The 17,970-nt window shown below is 34.2% G+C and overlaps 1 protein-coding gene across 1 annotated transcript; it reads right to left on the bottom strand.

Moving 5' to 3' along the window:
- Positions 1-2,739: 2,739 nt before the first annotated feature.
- bnipl (BCL2 interacting protein like) lies at positions 2,740-17,261 on the bottom strand. The gene is given in 12 exon segments (XM_048153337.1): positions 2,740-3,824; positions 5,412-5,510; positions 5,625-5,711; positions 11,226-11,357; positions 11,467-11,546; positions 11,548-11,570; positions 11,648-11,839; positions 11,948-12,199; positions 12,402-12,472; positions 12,554-12,634; positions 16,973-17,025; positions 17,165-17,261. Coding segments are annotated over 11 exon segments (1,086 nt in total). The 5' UTR covers positions 17,017-17,025; positions 17,165-17,261; the 3' UTR covers positions 2,740-3,799.
- Positions 17,262-17,970: the final 709 nt, after the last annotated feature.

Here is a 17,970-nt window from a genome sequence, read left to right as displayed (position 1 = left end):
TTCCTGTGTTTTGGACGGCGATTTGCAGGGAGTGTGGGATCGTGTAAGGTGCGTCCCAGTTCTCGTACTTATGCACTGTTCTATGACGTTTTTAAGTATAAATAGTGCAGTAGTGCATTCACACTGAAAGTTCCAAATAGAAAAAAGTGCACTTTAAATACCCGATGATGCACTAAATTAACGGAAAAAAACGAAGTGTGGAATGTTGGACACTTCGTGCACAAAACTGTCGCAGCTTTAATTGCGTAGTGGAGGGGAAGGGAGGATCGGACTCCGTTGTTAAATGATAAAATAACCTTATACAATTCACGCACTACATGGATGAGTGCATAGTGTATAGTGTGTCATTTGGGACGCAACTGTATGCTTTCAATGCTAGCAGGCTAATGTTAGCATTTCCCAGATCACTCACTGCACCTTTTTACTTAAGGAACTGTTTTTTTTTACTACTGTAAAAAAGTTATAATTTTACTTTGATCTTTGCTTTGTGTCTGCAACTTAAATAGAAAATCAAATACATATTTTACATTAGGTGTCACATTTGTTCATTTGCAGCTATACTCAGCTACTTTATCACAAGTTGTATATTTTATTAAACCATACACTTTAAAGGTGCCCTAGAACTTTTTTAAAAAGATGTAATATAAGTCTAAGGTGTCCCCTGAATGTGTCTGTGAAGTTTCAGCTCAAAATACCCCATAGATTTTTTAAATTCATTTTTTTAACTGCCTATTTTGGGGCATAATTAGAAATGAGCCGATTCAGGGTGTGTGGCCCTTTAAATCTCCACGCGCCAAGAGCTCGCGCTTGCCTTAAACAACATAAAAAAAGTTCAAACAGCTGATATAATCCTCAAAATGGATCTTTACAAAGTGTTCGTCATGTAGCATGTCTAATCGCGTAAGTACAGTTTTATTTTGATGTTTACATTGATTCTGAATGAATTTGAGGCTGTGCTCCGTGGCTAACGGCTAATGCTACACTGTTGGAGAGATTTATAAAGAATGAAGTTGTGTTTATGCATTATACAGACTGCAAGTGTTTAAAAATGAAAATAGCGACGGCTCTCTTGTCTCCGTGAATACATTAAGAAACGATGGTAACTTTAACCACATTTAACAGTACATTAGCAACATGCTAACGAAACATTTAGAAAGACAATTTACAAATATCACTAAAATATCATGTTATCATGAATCATGTCAGTTATTATTGCTCCATCTGCCATTTTTCGCTATTGTCCTTGCTTGCTTACCTAGTCTGTTGATTCAGCTGTGCACATCCAGACGTCCTGCCCTTGTCTAATGCCTTTCATAATGTTGGGAACATGGGCTGGCATATGGAAATATTGGGGGCGTACACCCCGACTGTTACGTAACAGTCGGTGTTATGTTGAGATTCACCTGTTCTTCGGAGGTCTTTTAAACAAATGAGATTTATATAAGAAGGAGGAAACAATGGAGTTTGAGACTCACTGTATGTCTTTTTCATGTACTGAACTCTTGTTATTTAACTATGCCGAGGTAAATTCAATTTTTGAATCTAGGGCACCTTTAAACTTGTCCACGGCTGCAAAAAGTACATAGGCTCTCTTACAGTTAAACGCTCGTCACAAATGCAATAAATATGGATTTTAACAGGATTATCTTAATACTACACAGGGCTGTTCCTTGACTTGGTGTTTTTTTTATCTTGTCATTCACGTTTGTACAAATGTAAGCCTTAAATTTATGGGCGAAGAAATCAAAGCTGATCCCTAAATCATGTTTTAACATCTACTGTAACATTAATTAGTAAAGCAGCCTGTGTGAAAGATTGCGCAAAACACCTACAGAAACAAACAATGGACCTTTGGCACAAAGATTATTTATGTCTCACACCGGTACAGACCACATTGCATTTTAATTTCCTTTTCTAACAATGGCTTGAAAAACAGTAAAATAGTCTGTTTAATGGACTAATTGTGCCGATGTTTTATTGATTAGATATTTCACTTGCTAAACATGAGACGAGACAGAATTTTTTTCCACTCTTTTATTGAATGTATAGTATACAAAAAAATTGAAATAGATACCACAGATTCTTTAGAGATGGGACAAAAAAAATATATCCTGAGAAGTTTATTTGATTCATAAGGTTGCACAGCAGACTCATTTCAAGTCAGTGTCAATTTAAAAAAAAAAAATGCTTATATTTCATAATCATGATTTGCAGCTCTAAAGTTTGCATTTTTTTTTTTATATTATTTGCCTACTTTTATTTATTTATTTATTTGGCTATTAAAATATAATTTTAAAAAAAGGGTGTTTTTTTATTTGCATTTAATGCATGTATTGCATATCTTTGTGTGTGTGGCAACAATTCCATTTATGGATCTGAAAACCATTGAATCCATTCTGTAGTTCATTCATTCATTGAAGTGAATTATTTGCTTAGACGAATCCAAAACATGAACTTTCTGCTAAACATTACTGACTCATTTATAACATTTGGCACATAAAGCTTTACAACAGGAATCTTGTTATTTAACCTTCCAGTACTCTCTATGTTCCTGTTTGTAACTTCAATGCATAAAGAAAAATGTTTCACCTCTCAGCTACCTCACTTCCTCTCTCTGCCAGTCCCGGTTTCCTGAAAGGCGCAAGAATATTTCCATAGCGACTCTCAAAAAATAAAATAAATCCCCCCCTCCCACTATTTCCTCATTACAATTAATAGTGAATAAAACAGAAAATCACATCAGGTGTTTAATATAACCCTTTATTTCCTTAAATATCGTAGAAAAGACATACATGTAGTATATATGTATGCAGTTTGAAAGCTCAGGTTGTTCAAGTGTGGCCTTGTATAAATATTTGCACACAGGAGTCTATTAAATGAAAGCACATTCAATGGGCCACTTTACAGGCAGCAGCAGCTGAATATTAGAGAACATTTCCCTACCTTATTCCAGAAGAAAACCAAGTCCTATTATATATGTAACAAATATGTACAGGTATAAACTGAACAACATGACTCCTTACAGCAATATTATACACTTTGTATTGTAATAGCTCTCTGATTTAAAAGTTTGAGCATTGCTGCATTTGCACTGATAACATTCACGATTAAATGCTCAAGTACAATGTATTTTACAGAACATATCAAAATAAATTCAATAAAACAGTCAATACCACTTTACAGAAAAGACAAAAACCAGGTCACTTAGATGAAAACACAGTATTTTGAAGACTTTAAACCATATATGAATGATGGTTCATACAGGTTTCAGATAACATATTTATAATGAGACTTTGTAACCATTTAGTGCAAATATTAAAATAGAGCCATGAAACAACCTTATTTAATCTAATATTTACCCTAATTTGGGTATGTTCACCACAAGTCAAAAAAGGAAATGGTTTTATTAAAATATTCAGTAAGGTTGTGTATGTTTAACTTTTCACGCTTAAATATAAAAGCTTTTATGAAGGGTGTGTTGTTTGATTTTGTAGAGTCTGGGAAAACACTGCACATTTGTTTGTTTTTGTGTAACAGTTTAAATGCAATGACGTAAAGCAGGCTTTCATGTTGTTCGCGGATCTCTCCTTACCCACCTTGTGGCTTGACACAGCTGTGTCTCTCTGAAGGACAACACTGTCTTTGTGTATTTCATCAAAGAGTTGTCTGGTAGGAAGCAGTTTTTCTGTCATTAGGGCATTTGCACCTAAAGCTTGACCTTTAACCCCAGCCAGCTCCAATCCCCCAGTGTGAAGTCTGTACAGTATGTACACCTCTGCTGTCTTTCCATCAGACACCCTCACCTGTTCATCTGCTCATCATACCTACAGAACAAAAATCACTTCCATAGTTATCATTTTTATTTAGTTAAAGGGTTTAGTTCACCCAAAAAATAAAATTCTGTAATTCACCCTCATGTCGTTCCAAACCTGTATGACTTTTGTCACTTCATAAAATTGAGGTTAAAGCACTGGAGTCACATGGAGTACTTTATTGATGTTTTTACTACCTTTCTGGGCCTTGAAAGTGGTAGTTGCGTAGGCTGTCAATGGAGGGACAAAAAGCTCTCAGATTTCATTAAAAATATCTTCATTTGTGTTGCAAAGATGAATGAATGTCTTACGGGTTTGGAAAGACGTGAGGGTGAGCAATTTATGTAATTTTCATTTTTGGGTGAACTAGTTTTTAAAACAATTAAAAATGTATAATGAATAAAATTTATGGATTTATGTAAATTATTTAGAGAAAAAAGTGACAGGGGTAGCAACTCTGGAAACTTTTTTCATTTAACTAATTATTTATTTATATGAACCATTACATAATTAAATTTATTGATCAACTGTATTTATAAAATAAACATTTAATGATAATTTTAACGTAAATTATATGCAGTGAAATTACAGGATCTGATGGGTAAAAGAGGGAGGAATAGGGTCAGGAAATCAAATTTTGACAAACATCAATTTCACTGGTAAATAATTACATTCATTATAAATAAATAAATATAAATATGTATTTTATGAATACATTTTGTGAATACATTTAAATTTAATATTTGCATTTATTCATAAAATGTTTTCATTAAAAAACTATAAATAAATTACTTTATGAATACATTTTATTAAATTTATTCATAACATGTATTAATTAGAAATGATCAATAAATATTCATTTTATGAATACGTTTATGAATACATTTAATCATGTACAGTGAAATGAAGTTTGAGTCAAACTTGTATAATTTCCTGACCCTATTTCTCCCTCTTTTGCCCATCATATCTGGTAATTTCTCTCTAAACAATTTACATAAAATGATTAATAAATATTTCTAATATTTATTTATTAATTAATATTTATGAATACAATTTACAAATAGATTTTATGTAAATTATTTAGAGTGAAATTATCAGATATGATGGGCAAAAGGAGGAATAGTGTCAGGAAATTAGTTTGACAAAGTATTTTGTATTTTTGTTTTTCTTCTTTATTTAAAAAAAAAATTACTGGAAGAACTTATTTATAAAATATTTAAAAATGTAGGTAACACTTTACAATAAGGTCTCATTTGTTAACATTAGTCAATGCATCAACAACAAGCAATATATTTTTAAAGCATTTACTGATCTTTTTTAATATGCGTTAGTAAAAATATAGTTGTTCATTATTCATGTTAGTTTACAGTGCATTAAAATCAAATTTTGTATTTGTTAACATTGTTGGAATTAACATTAAATGCTGTAGAAGCATTATTCATAGTTAACTGCATTAGTTAACATGAGTTAACTATTGTTAACAAATGAAATTTTATTGTTACCAAAATGTATTAATATATTTATTTATATTTATATATATTTTTAGTTCAGGTGTCAAATAATGGCAGTGCACTAATGTGGTTTGATGTGGACACTCACTCTCTGATGCAGTCTGGGATTTGCAGCTGGTCCACAGGAACAAACTCTGCCAGTTCCTGCAAGCTGTGGATGAAACGCATCTTCCTGCTGAATTTCTCACTGCAAGAGAGAGGGAAACAGCTCAGACCGAAGGGTTTATATAATATGAAACGTCTAATAATGATTATGACATCTTGACCTCTGTTTGCTGAACTACTGATCATCCGTGCTCACCTGATGAATGGTTTGATGACGGTAATTACCGCTCTCACGTACCAGGCCGGGTGAACCACGAAAAGCCCTTTCAAGTCTTTCCTTAACCTGCAAAGGAAAAGAAAAGAAATAAAAGAAAATACATTTAAGACCCCAATCAGTAAAGCAAAGGAAAATAACTGTGTTAACACATAAAACTATTTTGTTTCCAATATCTGCTTTGGTTCTCTCACTAGAGGAACTGGTAAAATTCCCTGGATTCATGCAATTGCACGATGCCAGCAGAACATGACGACACAAGGGAGCAATCGCTGACTGGCACTAGCACCAGCACCACCCGGACCCGTGTGAAACCATAAGAGGCAGGGCGTTGAATCATGGGACACAGGCAAGCAGAAACTTGGAGATGACTATTTGTTATTCCACTGGTTTTCTAGCCCAAAATAATATAACCATTTCCCTTTTTCTTTTGTTTTGTTTCTTAGATATGTTATTGAAGGGGTAAGGCTTGTATGGCTCAAAGACAAAACACTTTATTCTGATCTAAATAATAGAGTCCAAAAGTATGGAAGCTTGTTTCTGCCATGAAATAAAAATAAAAAGGTAACTGCAACTTTTTATCTTACAATTCTGACTTTTTTCTAAGAATTGCAAGATATAAACCATAATTGCGAGTTATAAAGTCTGAATTGTGTAATATAAAGTCAGAATTGTGTGATTTAAAGTCAGAATTGCGTGATATAAAGTCAGAATTGCGTGATTTAAAGTCAGAATTGCGTGATATAAAGTCAGAATTGAGTGATTTAAAGTCAGAATTGCGTGATATAAAGTCAGAATTGAGTGATATAAAGTCAGAATTGCGTGATTTAAATTCAGAATTGTGTGATTTAAAGTCAGAATTGTGTGATTTAAAGTCAGAATTGCGTGATATAAAGTCAGAATTGCGTGATATAAAGTCAGAATTGCGTGATATAAAGTCAGAATTGCGTGATATAAAGTCAGAATTGCGTGATTTAAATTCAGAATTGTGTGATTTAAAGTCAGAATTGTGTGATTTAAAGTCAGAATTGCGTGATATAAAGTCAGAATTGCGTGATATAAAGTCAGAATTGCGTGATATAAAGTCAGAATTGCGTGATATAAAGTCAGAATTGAGTGATTAAAGTCAGAATTGCGTGATTTAAAGTCAGAATTGCGTGATTTAAATTCAGAATTGCGTGATTTAAATTCAGAATTGTGTGATATAAAGTCAGAATTGCGTGATATAAAGTCAGAATTGTGTGATATAAAGTCAGAATTGCGTGATATAAAGTCAGAATTGAGTGATATAAAGTCAGAATTGCGTGATATAAAGTCAGAATTGCGTGATTTAAATTCAGAATTGTGTGATTTAAAGTCAGAATTGTGTGATATAAAGTCAGAATTGTGTAATATAAAGTAAGAATAGCAAGTTATAAAGTCAGAATTGTGAGATATAAACTCACAATTGCGTGTTATAATGTCCATTTGTGAGGGAAAAATACTTTTTTCTGAATTATGATTTTATATATCAAAATTCTGACTTTAACTCGCAATTGTATGTTAAAAAAGTTTGTATGAAAAAAAAGTCAGAATTAACTCGCAATTCTGGTTTTATAACGCAATTCTGACTTTATATCATGCAATTCTGACTTTATAACTCACAATTCTGACTTTACAACTCGCAATTCTGACTTTATAACTCGCAATTGCGAGTTTAAATCTTGCAATTCTGAGAAAATAAGTCAGAGTTGTGAGATAAAAAGTCGCAATTACTTTTTTTTTTTTATTTAGTGGCGTAAACAAACTTCCATAGAATGTCTGAGACTGTCAGCAAAAATCTGTCTATTTTGCATTTCCAAACATATAAAATTAAATAAAATTAGGCTAATTCTACTATTCAATTACAATTAAATACATTTTCTAACTTTATTTTTTATTTTTTAATATTAACATTTAATTGAAGTGTTGAATTGAAAAATTAACAAGAGTTTCATATTTTTTAATATTTGGTTTGTTCGCCCCTCAATCCAAAGTGTACCTTTTGTACAAAGAAGCTGACAGGGTCAATCTATCATTTATTTCTAGACATTTTTGCTTTAAATAGAAAATGCTAATTTCATTACAATTCGAATGCCAGATTTTAAATGCAGTCTCAATTTTAGACCCCACTGTATGCTTTTATGAAAAGGTCAGTGTTTACACCGAAACTCTAAATAGAGTAGCTAAAATTACAGAACTGCGTCTCAGGGGTTTCCCGTTAGATTCAGTGGAATTTACATGAACTTCTATCAGTTATTTTTTTCCTCCTTGATTCTTGTGAAGTCATGCTTGACAGTGTTTGTTTGTGTTGTTTTCTGTTGCTGCCTGTAGTCAGCAGCATATGAGTGATCCAAGAGGAAACTTCATGCAATGACGCAATGGAGCCAGTAGGAATGACAAACCAGGCTTTCGAGAGCATCCCACACTCCTTAGTTCCTCATTTCCCAAACTGATCTCACATGATAAGCCATAGAAACGACCCTGAATTTTCAAAGCATACAAGTCCCTCACATAAAACATTTATGAGAATGACCTTCACCTGGGAGAAGGAAATACAACTGTGAAAATGCTATGCTAGAATTTAAATATGAATTTACCATGGTATTTCTTCGACTGGTCAATAATCACAAAACAAACCCTTCTGGTATCTTGACCTGATCCTGATCACCCTGTTGAGGTTGTGTTGGGATAATGTCTATACATTATCCCTTACATAATCAAAAACTGCTAGATAAGTACACAGTGATTTTTTTTTTTTAAATAACATATCCATTTGTGTGACGTCCACTGAGAACAGCCACACTGGCCTTGGAGAGCCGACACAAGAGTTATAAACCTTAAGGAAACTAATCCTCAATGAAGTAAGCAATCTAAAAATGTCTAAATATAGCAACAACAACAAAAAAAAGATGACAGCTGAGAACTGGTCAAAGGGTTATCTTAGGAATGTCTGGAAGAACTCGATAACATGGCCCTGTATGTACGAGTCCACAACATTCCTATCATATTTCATACAAGGGGCATTAAGAAAGAGAGAGAGCTGAGGTGGGATCTCATGTTCAACAGGAACTAAACTAAAGGACAAGAGTGCCACAGTCAGAGCAGCTTAGACACACACGCCCTCTTCTGGAACTGATGGAAATTTACACTGTCGTTTTATGAGAAATCAAAATACAGTTGGGGTTTGGTGGCTTTCAAATATTGTGAAATATTATCATAATTTAAAATAACCGTTTTCTATTTGAATATATTATAAAATGTAATTTATTCCTGTGATGGCAAAGCTGAATTTTCAGCATCAATACTCTAGTCTTCAGTGTCACATGATCCTTCAGAAATCATTTTAATTTGATTTGGTGCTCAAGAAACATTTCTTCTTATCATCAATGTTGAAAACAATTGTGCTGCTTAATATTTTTGTGGAAACCATGATCCATTTGTTTCATTTAACTGAAATATAAACATGTAAAATGTTACCAAAGATTTCTGTGATATTAATGTTTATAATCAAATATACACACTTAAGAAATTACAGTATTACATTAAAAATGCCACCACTTGGCAAAATCAAGTAGCTTTGTTTTGTTTCGTTTTTCCAGGCTGTCTCTCTATTGACTATCTGTCCAACCACAACTTCCCGTTTCAAAAGCAAACATGTCAAGATAATAAAGAAAATTTCAGTCATCAAACCATTCCATTGAGTCTTTAAAAACAATGTGAAATACAACAAATTACCAATTAATTTCTTGATCAGAAAAACAAGGTTTGGTATCATAATCATAACTGACTTCAGTAAAATCTTTTTGCTAGCCACATGGGTGGAGAAAGTAGACGGGCCGGATTGACCTCATATTGTGACATAGGCAAAATAACTACAGCGGGGGGAATAAATTTTATTTATGTAAATAAAATAAATCAATGGATGTGTCATTATATATTATTAATATTCTACCAAAGATCAAATGGAGTATTTGACCAGTGAAAGTAAAACATTCATGTTTTGTTGTTTTGTCCGCCATTAGAATGGACGCATCTGAGGCAGTAAGTGCATCGCATTACATTTTCATCAACTTACAGATTATAAAGTTTATTTTAGCTATGTGAGTGCTACAAAAATCTCATGTTATAAAAGATAAGGCTATTTAAAGGATTGAATACGGAAGGCGTTCTGGCGAAGCTAGATATTTTACTTCATAACTTGTTAACTATAGATTTTTTTTTTACACAAACACATCGCTTCAGAAGGCCTTTATTAACCCCCTGGAGCTGTGTGGAGTACGTTTATGATGGATGAATGTGGATGGAAGAACTTTCTTCAGCTCATACTCGTGACCCCTGTTCACTGCCATTATAGAGCTTGGATGTGTCAGGATATTTATTAATATTTCTCCAATTGTGTTCATCAGAAAGAAGAAAGTCAAATACACCTAGGATGGCTTGAGGGTGAGTAAAGCTTGGGCTAATTTTCATTTAAAAGTGAACTAATCCTTTATGACAGTATTAACTGACTCAATGACAAATGATAGACTAAAACGTCAGACTAAAAAGTCTTCTCTTCCTCAAATACATAAAACATTAGCCTATATATATATATATATATATATATATATATATATATATATATATATATATATATATATATATATATATATATATATATAGAGAGAGAGAGAGAGAGAGAGAGAGAGAGTTTCTTGAGTAAAGAAAACACTTTACTTATTCAAACAACCAGTTCTTTATTTACCCTTGCAAACAAGCAGAGAGGGTCCAAACTGCGTGCGGCACTTCATTCACGATAGTTATGAGGTTTGACGGACATTTTGAAGATCCAATGGAGATACAAGGTTTAGTCGCAAGCTCTTTCAATACATTATATTGGTTAAATATTTGCAAAACCTACAGACACACGTAAAGGGTGACCAATAGTAATAATTTATGGGGGGAAAAATACAAAATATGGATATATGATTTAGATAATTTAGTAATTGTCTTAAACTGTTTTACTATTAGAAATATTGAAATAATAATAATAATAATAAAAAAAATGTATAATTTTTAAGAAATATTTATCCTAATTGTAATATCGCCAACAGAAATGGAACCCTGATGCATATAATTTCAAATTTTCCTCATATAATTTCAAATAAATATTCTGCATTACTTGGAAATAAATCACATTTCTGAAATGGTATGTCTTATGAATGTCATTTCCTGTTGTCTTTAAGTATAAAATTGTTAAAGCTGCAGTCCGCGATTTTTGCCTCTAGTGGTTAATAAACAGAACTGCATGCGTCTTGCGGAAGAACATTGTAGCCGGAGCTACTTTTCTCCGTGTATGTCTATGGCGAGACACGCAGTTACTGTGATACTCTGCGGCGGGTCCTACCAGTCCGGTCTGAAATATGAACACTTATTATAAGTGTACCATAATGATTCAGGGTAAGACAAAAACACGGTTTGGAAAATGGATTCATGTTGTACATTCTCATTATATAATTTTTTGTAAATTTTGAACACAAAAAAAGTTGCAGACAGCAGCTTTAAACTTCTAGTATAGCTCACCTTCTATCAATGGACATGTAACACTGTCGGAGCCACTTAATGCCAGGCATCTTATTGCGAGGGGCCATTCCACACAGATACACCAATATGTAATTCTCAGACACCATCAAGTCCAACGTGCCAATAATGTACCTAAATCCAAATAAATCATTAAATGTGCATTTTCTCAGAATAAACATTTAAGTTACAAAAATATATAATTGCTTGTAGAGAAAATTCATACCAAATCATGAGGTTTTACCTGAACAGATTGTCCATCACATACTCATAGTGTTCTATTGTATTTTCTGGTAGGTAGCAGGCAGTAAACATGATGATGGCTGTTCGAGCCGTCCCCATAATACCCTATAAAAAAAAGGTCAATTTAGTTTGTAATTATTCAGTAAAGTATATTCATCTCAACTTCTTCCACAAAAGCTAACCTCCGTGGGAGAGAACTTGGAGGTACGGCTCCAGAACGCTCATGTTGACTTGGTATTCTTGGCCCCCAATATGGAATCGTCTCCATCGCCGCCCGTTGCTGTCCACCTGATCCAAGTCTAAGTGTCCCATCTCTGCGTGCTCTAGTAAACTGGCTTTTCTGATCGCTGCTTTACCCATCCTAGGAAGATCATCTGCAATGACCACAGTACTAATGGTAAACCATGGTTGCCAAGTCCCATACTTCAGCATGTGATCCCAAGGGAAACAATAAACAACACAACTCCAAAATAACCGAATACCTTCCCACTCCAAGTCGTGCATGCTGTCTGGGAAGTTGCAAGATTCGCTGTCTGAGGGGGTCTCTAAGGCCTCTAGGTTAATGTCCAACTCTAGGTCATCATCGGCAGATGGTGAAATGGCGGAAGCGTCAAACTCATCTGATTTCATGCTCCGGTCAACAGAGGTTTTGTCCAGCGTTAAACTAAGTGCTGGTGCCACTAGTCGCTTCTTCCTCACAGTATTACCTGTCAGGGCCAGGCTGGTCGGTGGGACTAGTGGAAAGAAAGAAATAATGATCAAGCATTACAATGGAAAATACAATATATTCACTACTGTTCAAAAGTTTGAAGTCAGTCAGTAAAACTGTTCAAAAGTTTGGGGTCAGTCAGTAAAACCCCAAACTTTTGAACAGTAGAGCGTATACATACAAGTGTGAAATTATATCTGTTTTGGCCAGTAACTAAATGAAGTTACCAGGCTTGTTTCCCTCAGCTCCAGGGCTTTCAGGTTCATCGCCAGGACTCTGTGTGTCCTCGGGAAGGGGCCTACAAAGATCACATTATTTAATCCCATTTGCACTCAAGATGAACATAAATAAGGTGCATGTACCTGTTAGTGCAGATTACCTGGGAAACTCCTCATCCTGCCATTCCTCCCGGAGCTCCATGTCGGGGATGAAGGCCGATGTCTTGCCGTATTCTGAATGCCTGCATGAATAAATTGAAAATGTAAAGGAAGGCACAGGGGCTTCTTGGTCCATAAATTACATTTTTATTATTAATTATTAACCATTAAATCTTAAGGAAACAACTTACTCCTCAGTTTTGTCAAGATAAAATTCCAGGTGTGTCTGTTTAAATTACAAAACAGGTCAGCACACGAGAAACGTATAGAAAGTATTTAATGTGCAGCCACTTGGAAATGTTTCTAACTGAATTCCTGCAGTGAATGACGGAGACTGATTTAATCGTTGATATTTTATAAATGTTTGTACCACCTCGTGTAATAATTTTAGCTGCAAAACAACAACAAAAAAAGAGTTCCCTTTATGTTAAAATATAGCATTTATTTTTTAAACTTACGGTGAAAGTTTCTAAAGTTATTTAGTTTAATTATGGGTCTTACCCATTTTTAAATCCAAGTTTTAGATTTCACTGCCTTCTTTGCTACTCAATGAAATGCAAAACAGCATACAGCAGGCAAGCACACACACAAAACTAAACATAAACAAACAAAACACCCCATTGTATTCATATCCATTATGAGGGGTCCAAAAAGTTGTTGAAACAATCCAATATGGACTCTTTTTGTCCTGTCTTTGACCAACACTGATATCTTGTCAATAAAACGCATCTCTGGTCTTAAGAGCAGAGGTGAGAAAAGTTTTTGGAAACAATTTTGACATATGATGTATTAACAGATCTATCTTTTTCATATATATATATAGATAGATAGGTAGATAGACGTACGTAGTAACAGGGCTGTAGCTACACTTGAAAGCTCGCTAACGCCCATCACATCGCTCTTTTATGGACATGTAAATAATGACAATGTAAACATGCTAAACTCACCTTTTCAACAACTACGTAGATGCGCCTCTAAAACAAATCTCTTCTTCATTTGACAATAAAACAAGTACTACCTAAGAACATTACAAGTGCTGTAGTTAAATTTATGTATTATAGGATACTGATGTAAAACTTCGCTATGTACCTTTCCTTCACAAAGACGAGGGCGACTCTCTACCTCACTAAAGCAAGTACCTTCATGCCAAACATAGAATTCAGCCAATCAGCGCGCGTCACACCTGATGACGCAGCCTCCGCACCTGAGAAAGCTGTTTAAACACAAACCTACAGCTGTACGCGTCCTGTGTCAGACCAAGGCATCAAACCTGTGGTGATTTAGATCCATAAAACTCCAATAGGTAAAATAATAATAATGGGCCAGTTGTTCAAAAAGTTTAATCTGGATCAGAATGATCTGGATTTGGAAATCCCATGTTTTGCTATCCAGGATCAGGTAATCCGTCTTACTTTTGTGCTGGTTTTTCAAAGAAAAATTGGATTGGATCACCATGATCCAGATACACACTTTTACAGATTACCAAATCTGGATTACCAGTGCTCTACGGAGCCCCTAAAGGGACATGATGATACAGAGAATATGGGTTTTGAATTAAATATAATATTTTTGTTGGATATTTACAGCTGTTTGGGGATTGTTTTATGGCACCAAAATCTTTTTTACTTTACAGTAGATTACCGAAAGGCTAAATATGTAGGTTAATGTCTACTTCTAATTAATTTAACAGTTAAACTAATCAAGAGCAAAAAAAAAAAAAAAATGTGTATGTATATAATCAAAGTCCCTTTAAGACAAGTCATTTCACTCGGCGGCCATCTTTGAATCGCCTCTCGGGCATCCTAGGCATCATGCAATCTCTTTGAATGGGGAAACGTCAAATTCTCCAAAACTGTTAGCCAACCTTACGATTAAATTTCATATTTGAAATCACCAATGAAATCTAACAACAACCGGCTCATAAATTTAGTTTCTAAACGCTCGAATCATGACAAAAAAAACTATTTTTCAGGCTGGCTCAAGCTAATGCGCATGCGCAGACCTAAATGCGCGTCTCTTCGGAGGCGTGCGTCTGACTGTGACCGGTGATTCTAACCATAGACATATGTCTATGATTCTAACGGCCGCTGAAGTGACGCGATGACTTTACCAGTCAGCGATTGGCTCTTATTTAGAAGGCGGGATTTATTCCGCCATATTGCGCGTAAAACAATACATGTCTTGTGTTATTCTATAGTCTTTGATATAACATGATATAAATGTTGTATTTTTTTGACCAGTTTTAAAGTTTTACTACATTTTCCTCCTGGAATCCACCTTGAAATCCTACCCCCTGTTGGAATCAGGATAATCCTGTTTTTTTGGATCAAAGTTATCCAAATCCTACTGACAAGTTTTGAACAACACAAACTGAAGGTTTGATCCAGATTAAAACTAGGATTGGATTCCGTGATCTAATCTGATTTCAGAATCCCTTTTTCCTTTTGAACAACCCATTTTCAAGATTTGATCCAATCCAATGGCCGAAATCCGATCAGATTACTTTTGAACAACTGGCCCAATATTATTAATAAAAATTGCACAACAACAATAGTTTCCGCTAATGTATAGGTCTAAATAGGCCTACAATAGAATTAAAAGCTTATGGCAATTAATGTTTTGTCCTTAGTTTACCATTAGTCTGTCATATTTCACCAAGTTTGTAGCTTGCCATAAATGACTGCATTTAATGTGTGACGTGCAAAATTTGGTTATTTTGTCAACATTGTAAAATCTGACGTTGATGATGGTTTGAAACCATCATGTAGCACCAACTCTTTATTTACTGAAGTCAATGCTAGATTTCTCAATATTTAAAATAAATATATGACATTCATTTTAAAGTCTGACAGTGTTATTTAGAAATATCCATTGAAATATGGAGCAATTTGTGAGAAAATGGAAGTAGCAGGAGATGCGGCAAAACATAGAATGCCTCTAAACTGAACAGATTTATCCAAAATATGTACTATATCTGTACAGTATGTACTGTATATGTTTAAACTTTTTTTCAGTTTTCTAACTTTTTTTTTATTCTTCATGTTCCTGTTTTTACCTCAAGTATTTCTTTACGTCAGCACATGTGACCAGAAAATCTAGTTTTGTTTTCATCTGATTCCAGGCAGGCAATGAGCCGGTGTGCTTCTGTTGTCAGCAACATAACACCTTCAGTCAAATGTCACATCACTGAACCTGTTTCTGATGTTACCACTAGCCAGTAACACCAAATTCATTCAGCTCTTGATGGTATTGTCTGTAACCTTTGTACATTATACACTATTGTCCAGCATGATTGCTCAGAGATTATACATTATTTCAAACATCACCTGCTCTAACAGAGGAGGCAGTATGTTTTTACTAAACAACTGTTTCACTGTGTTTTGTGAAATCTCAAGCTCAGTGTTGTCCTAACTGAGGCATTATCAGATGTCAATACATTTTAAGAAATATGTATGACAACTGTGGAAATCTAAACCTCATGACACCTCCAATGTGAAGCATGACAGTGTATACTGTTTCAGCAATTGTTCCTGATGCAACTCTTACAAGATTCAGTAAAGTAATCGCCTGTTGCGAAAACCATTGTCCCGGCTTGTAAGAAGCTTCAGCAACTCATTCTGTAACTTAATGTATTAAGAATACAGGCATTATTAGATTTAGTCATATCACAGAAACACTGAGTGTTTTTATGATACTGTTTCATGCATACTTTTCTTGTCTGGACATGAATATGGAATTTGGTATGGAAATTAACAAGTCAAAAGATCTATTCTGTGGATTATAGTAGCATTATTATCGCATAGAAGCTTTAATATCTCCATTTTACACTCTAAAACTATTAAAAGTAATAATGACATTAAAGAGTTTAAGTGATGCAAGCATTATGAATTATAGTAAACGTATTTTCTGCTTTAAAACAATTTAAAATACATTTTTGAAGATTTCCATTTTTAACCCATAACAGATGTGAAAGCCTTGTTATTGTGTCAAATGTAAATGGCAGAAAATCTGATGATCTGTCAGGTGACAGGATACGAGAGGTAATGTCTTTCTGTGTGGTTTTTCTTAAATATTAGTCAAGAAGTTTGGCAAAAAGTGCCGGAAATCAGTTCAACTGCAACTTCCCTTTTCTAAAATCCTCTTTCTAAATAACCAAATTTCTCTCTTGTCCTACTGCTGTCCACTTCACAGTGCAACGACTTGTAAATTCATCTCTGCTTTGTCCAGTACAGTATGTGCTTATGGCCTCTTCTGGTACTTGTTTTGATCTTATAAATGTGTTTGATCATGTATTAGTAACTGAAATCTTTGAAAATGGAGGCCACGTAAACATTACATTGTGTACAAATCCATTACTTTATTAATGTTGCTTCAGTATTTAGGGACAGATTTGACAACAGGCAATCTAAATTTTGACTCACCCATTTTGCAGGTATCCTTCCTTCTGGTCTGAGTAAGTCCCCATGTCTAAAGTCTTTAAAAGATAGTGTCTAGATTAGAAATGCATTCAGTGAACTCAGTTGATGACCATGACCTGAGGTGGTTCATGAGCTTCGGCACAATGGCAGCCAGTTTCAGTGACTGTATCTTGTGTCTTGTGTTAGGGAACTCACCCTGACTGTCAGTACAGGTTTTTCAACATTTCTGACTTCTGCTGACTGAATTGACTGTCTCCCATTGGTTCAGCTGCTTTCAGCACTTCTGCTCCCCCACAGGGAAGGCTGGGAAGGTGGAGGAAGACGCCACAGAAAGGCATGATTTCATGGTCCTAATACCCTTGAAGTTACAGGCCTCTCCAAAAGACAACTACATATCTTATGATTATTATATTCTATTAGTTATATACACTACTTTTCAAATGTTTGCGGTCAGTAAGATTTTTGTTTTTTGAAAAAATAAATTAAAAAAATTTAAGACTTTTATTCAGTAAGGGTGGATTAAATTGTCCAAAAGTGACCGTAAAGACATTTACATTGTTACAAAAACATTCTATTTTAAATAAATGCTGTTCTTTAGAACTTTATATTCATCAAAGAATCTTGAAAAAAGGTATCACGGTTTCCACAAAAATATTAAGCAATTATAAGAAATGTTACTCTGAAGAATCATGTGACTGGAGTAATGACTGCTGAAAATTCAGCCATCACAAGAATAAATTACAATTTAAAATATATTAAAGTAGAAAATTTACAGCAAGTATTTAAATGTATTTTTGATCAAATAAATGACAAGGTTGCAATGTAACTGCAATTCTATAGATAAAGCTCACAAACCAAATATGGAACAATATGAAATGTTTTATTGAGTTGAGGAATACTTGAAATCAAAAAGGCCTTGGCAATAGAGGATGTGCTTCTGAATATCCTGCTTTACAACCATATCACATTAAAACATTTACATTAAATCAACATTTAAATAC

Source organism: Megalobrama amblycephala, linkage group LG13, assembly GCF_018812025.1.
Source record: "Megalobrama amblycephala isolate DHTTF-2021 linkage group LG13, ASM1881202v1, whole genome shotgun sequence".
Classification (NCBI taxonomy): domain Eukaryota; kingdom Metazoa; phylum Chordata; class Actinopteri; order Cypriniformes; family Xenocyprididae; genus Megalobrama; species Megalobrama amblycephala.
The sequence above is the reverse complement of the archived record's forward strand: the minus strand, read 5'-3'. Positions and strand labels throughout refer to the sequence as shown.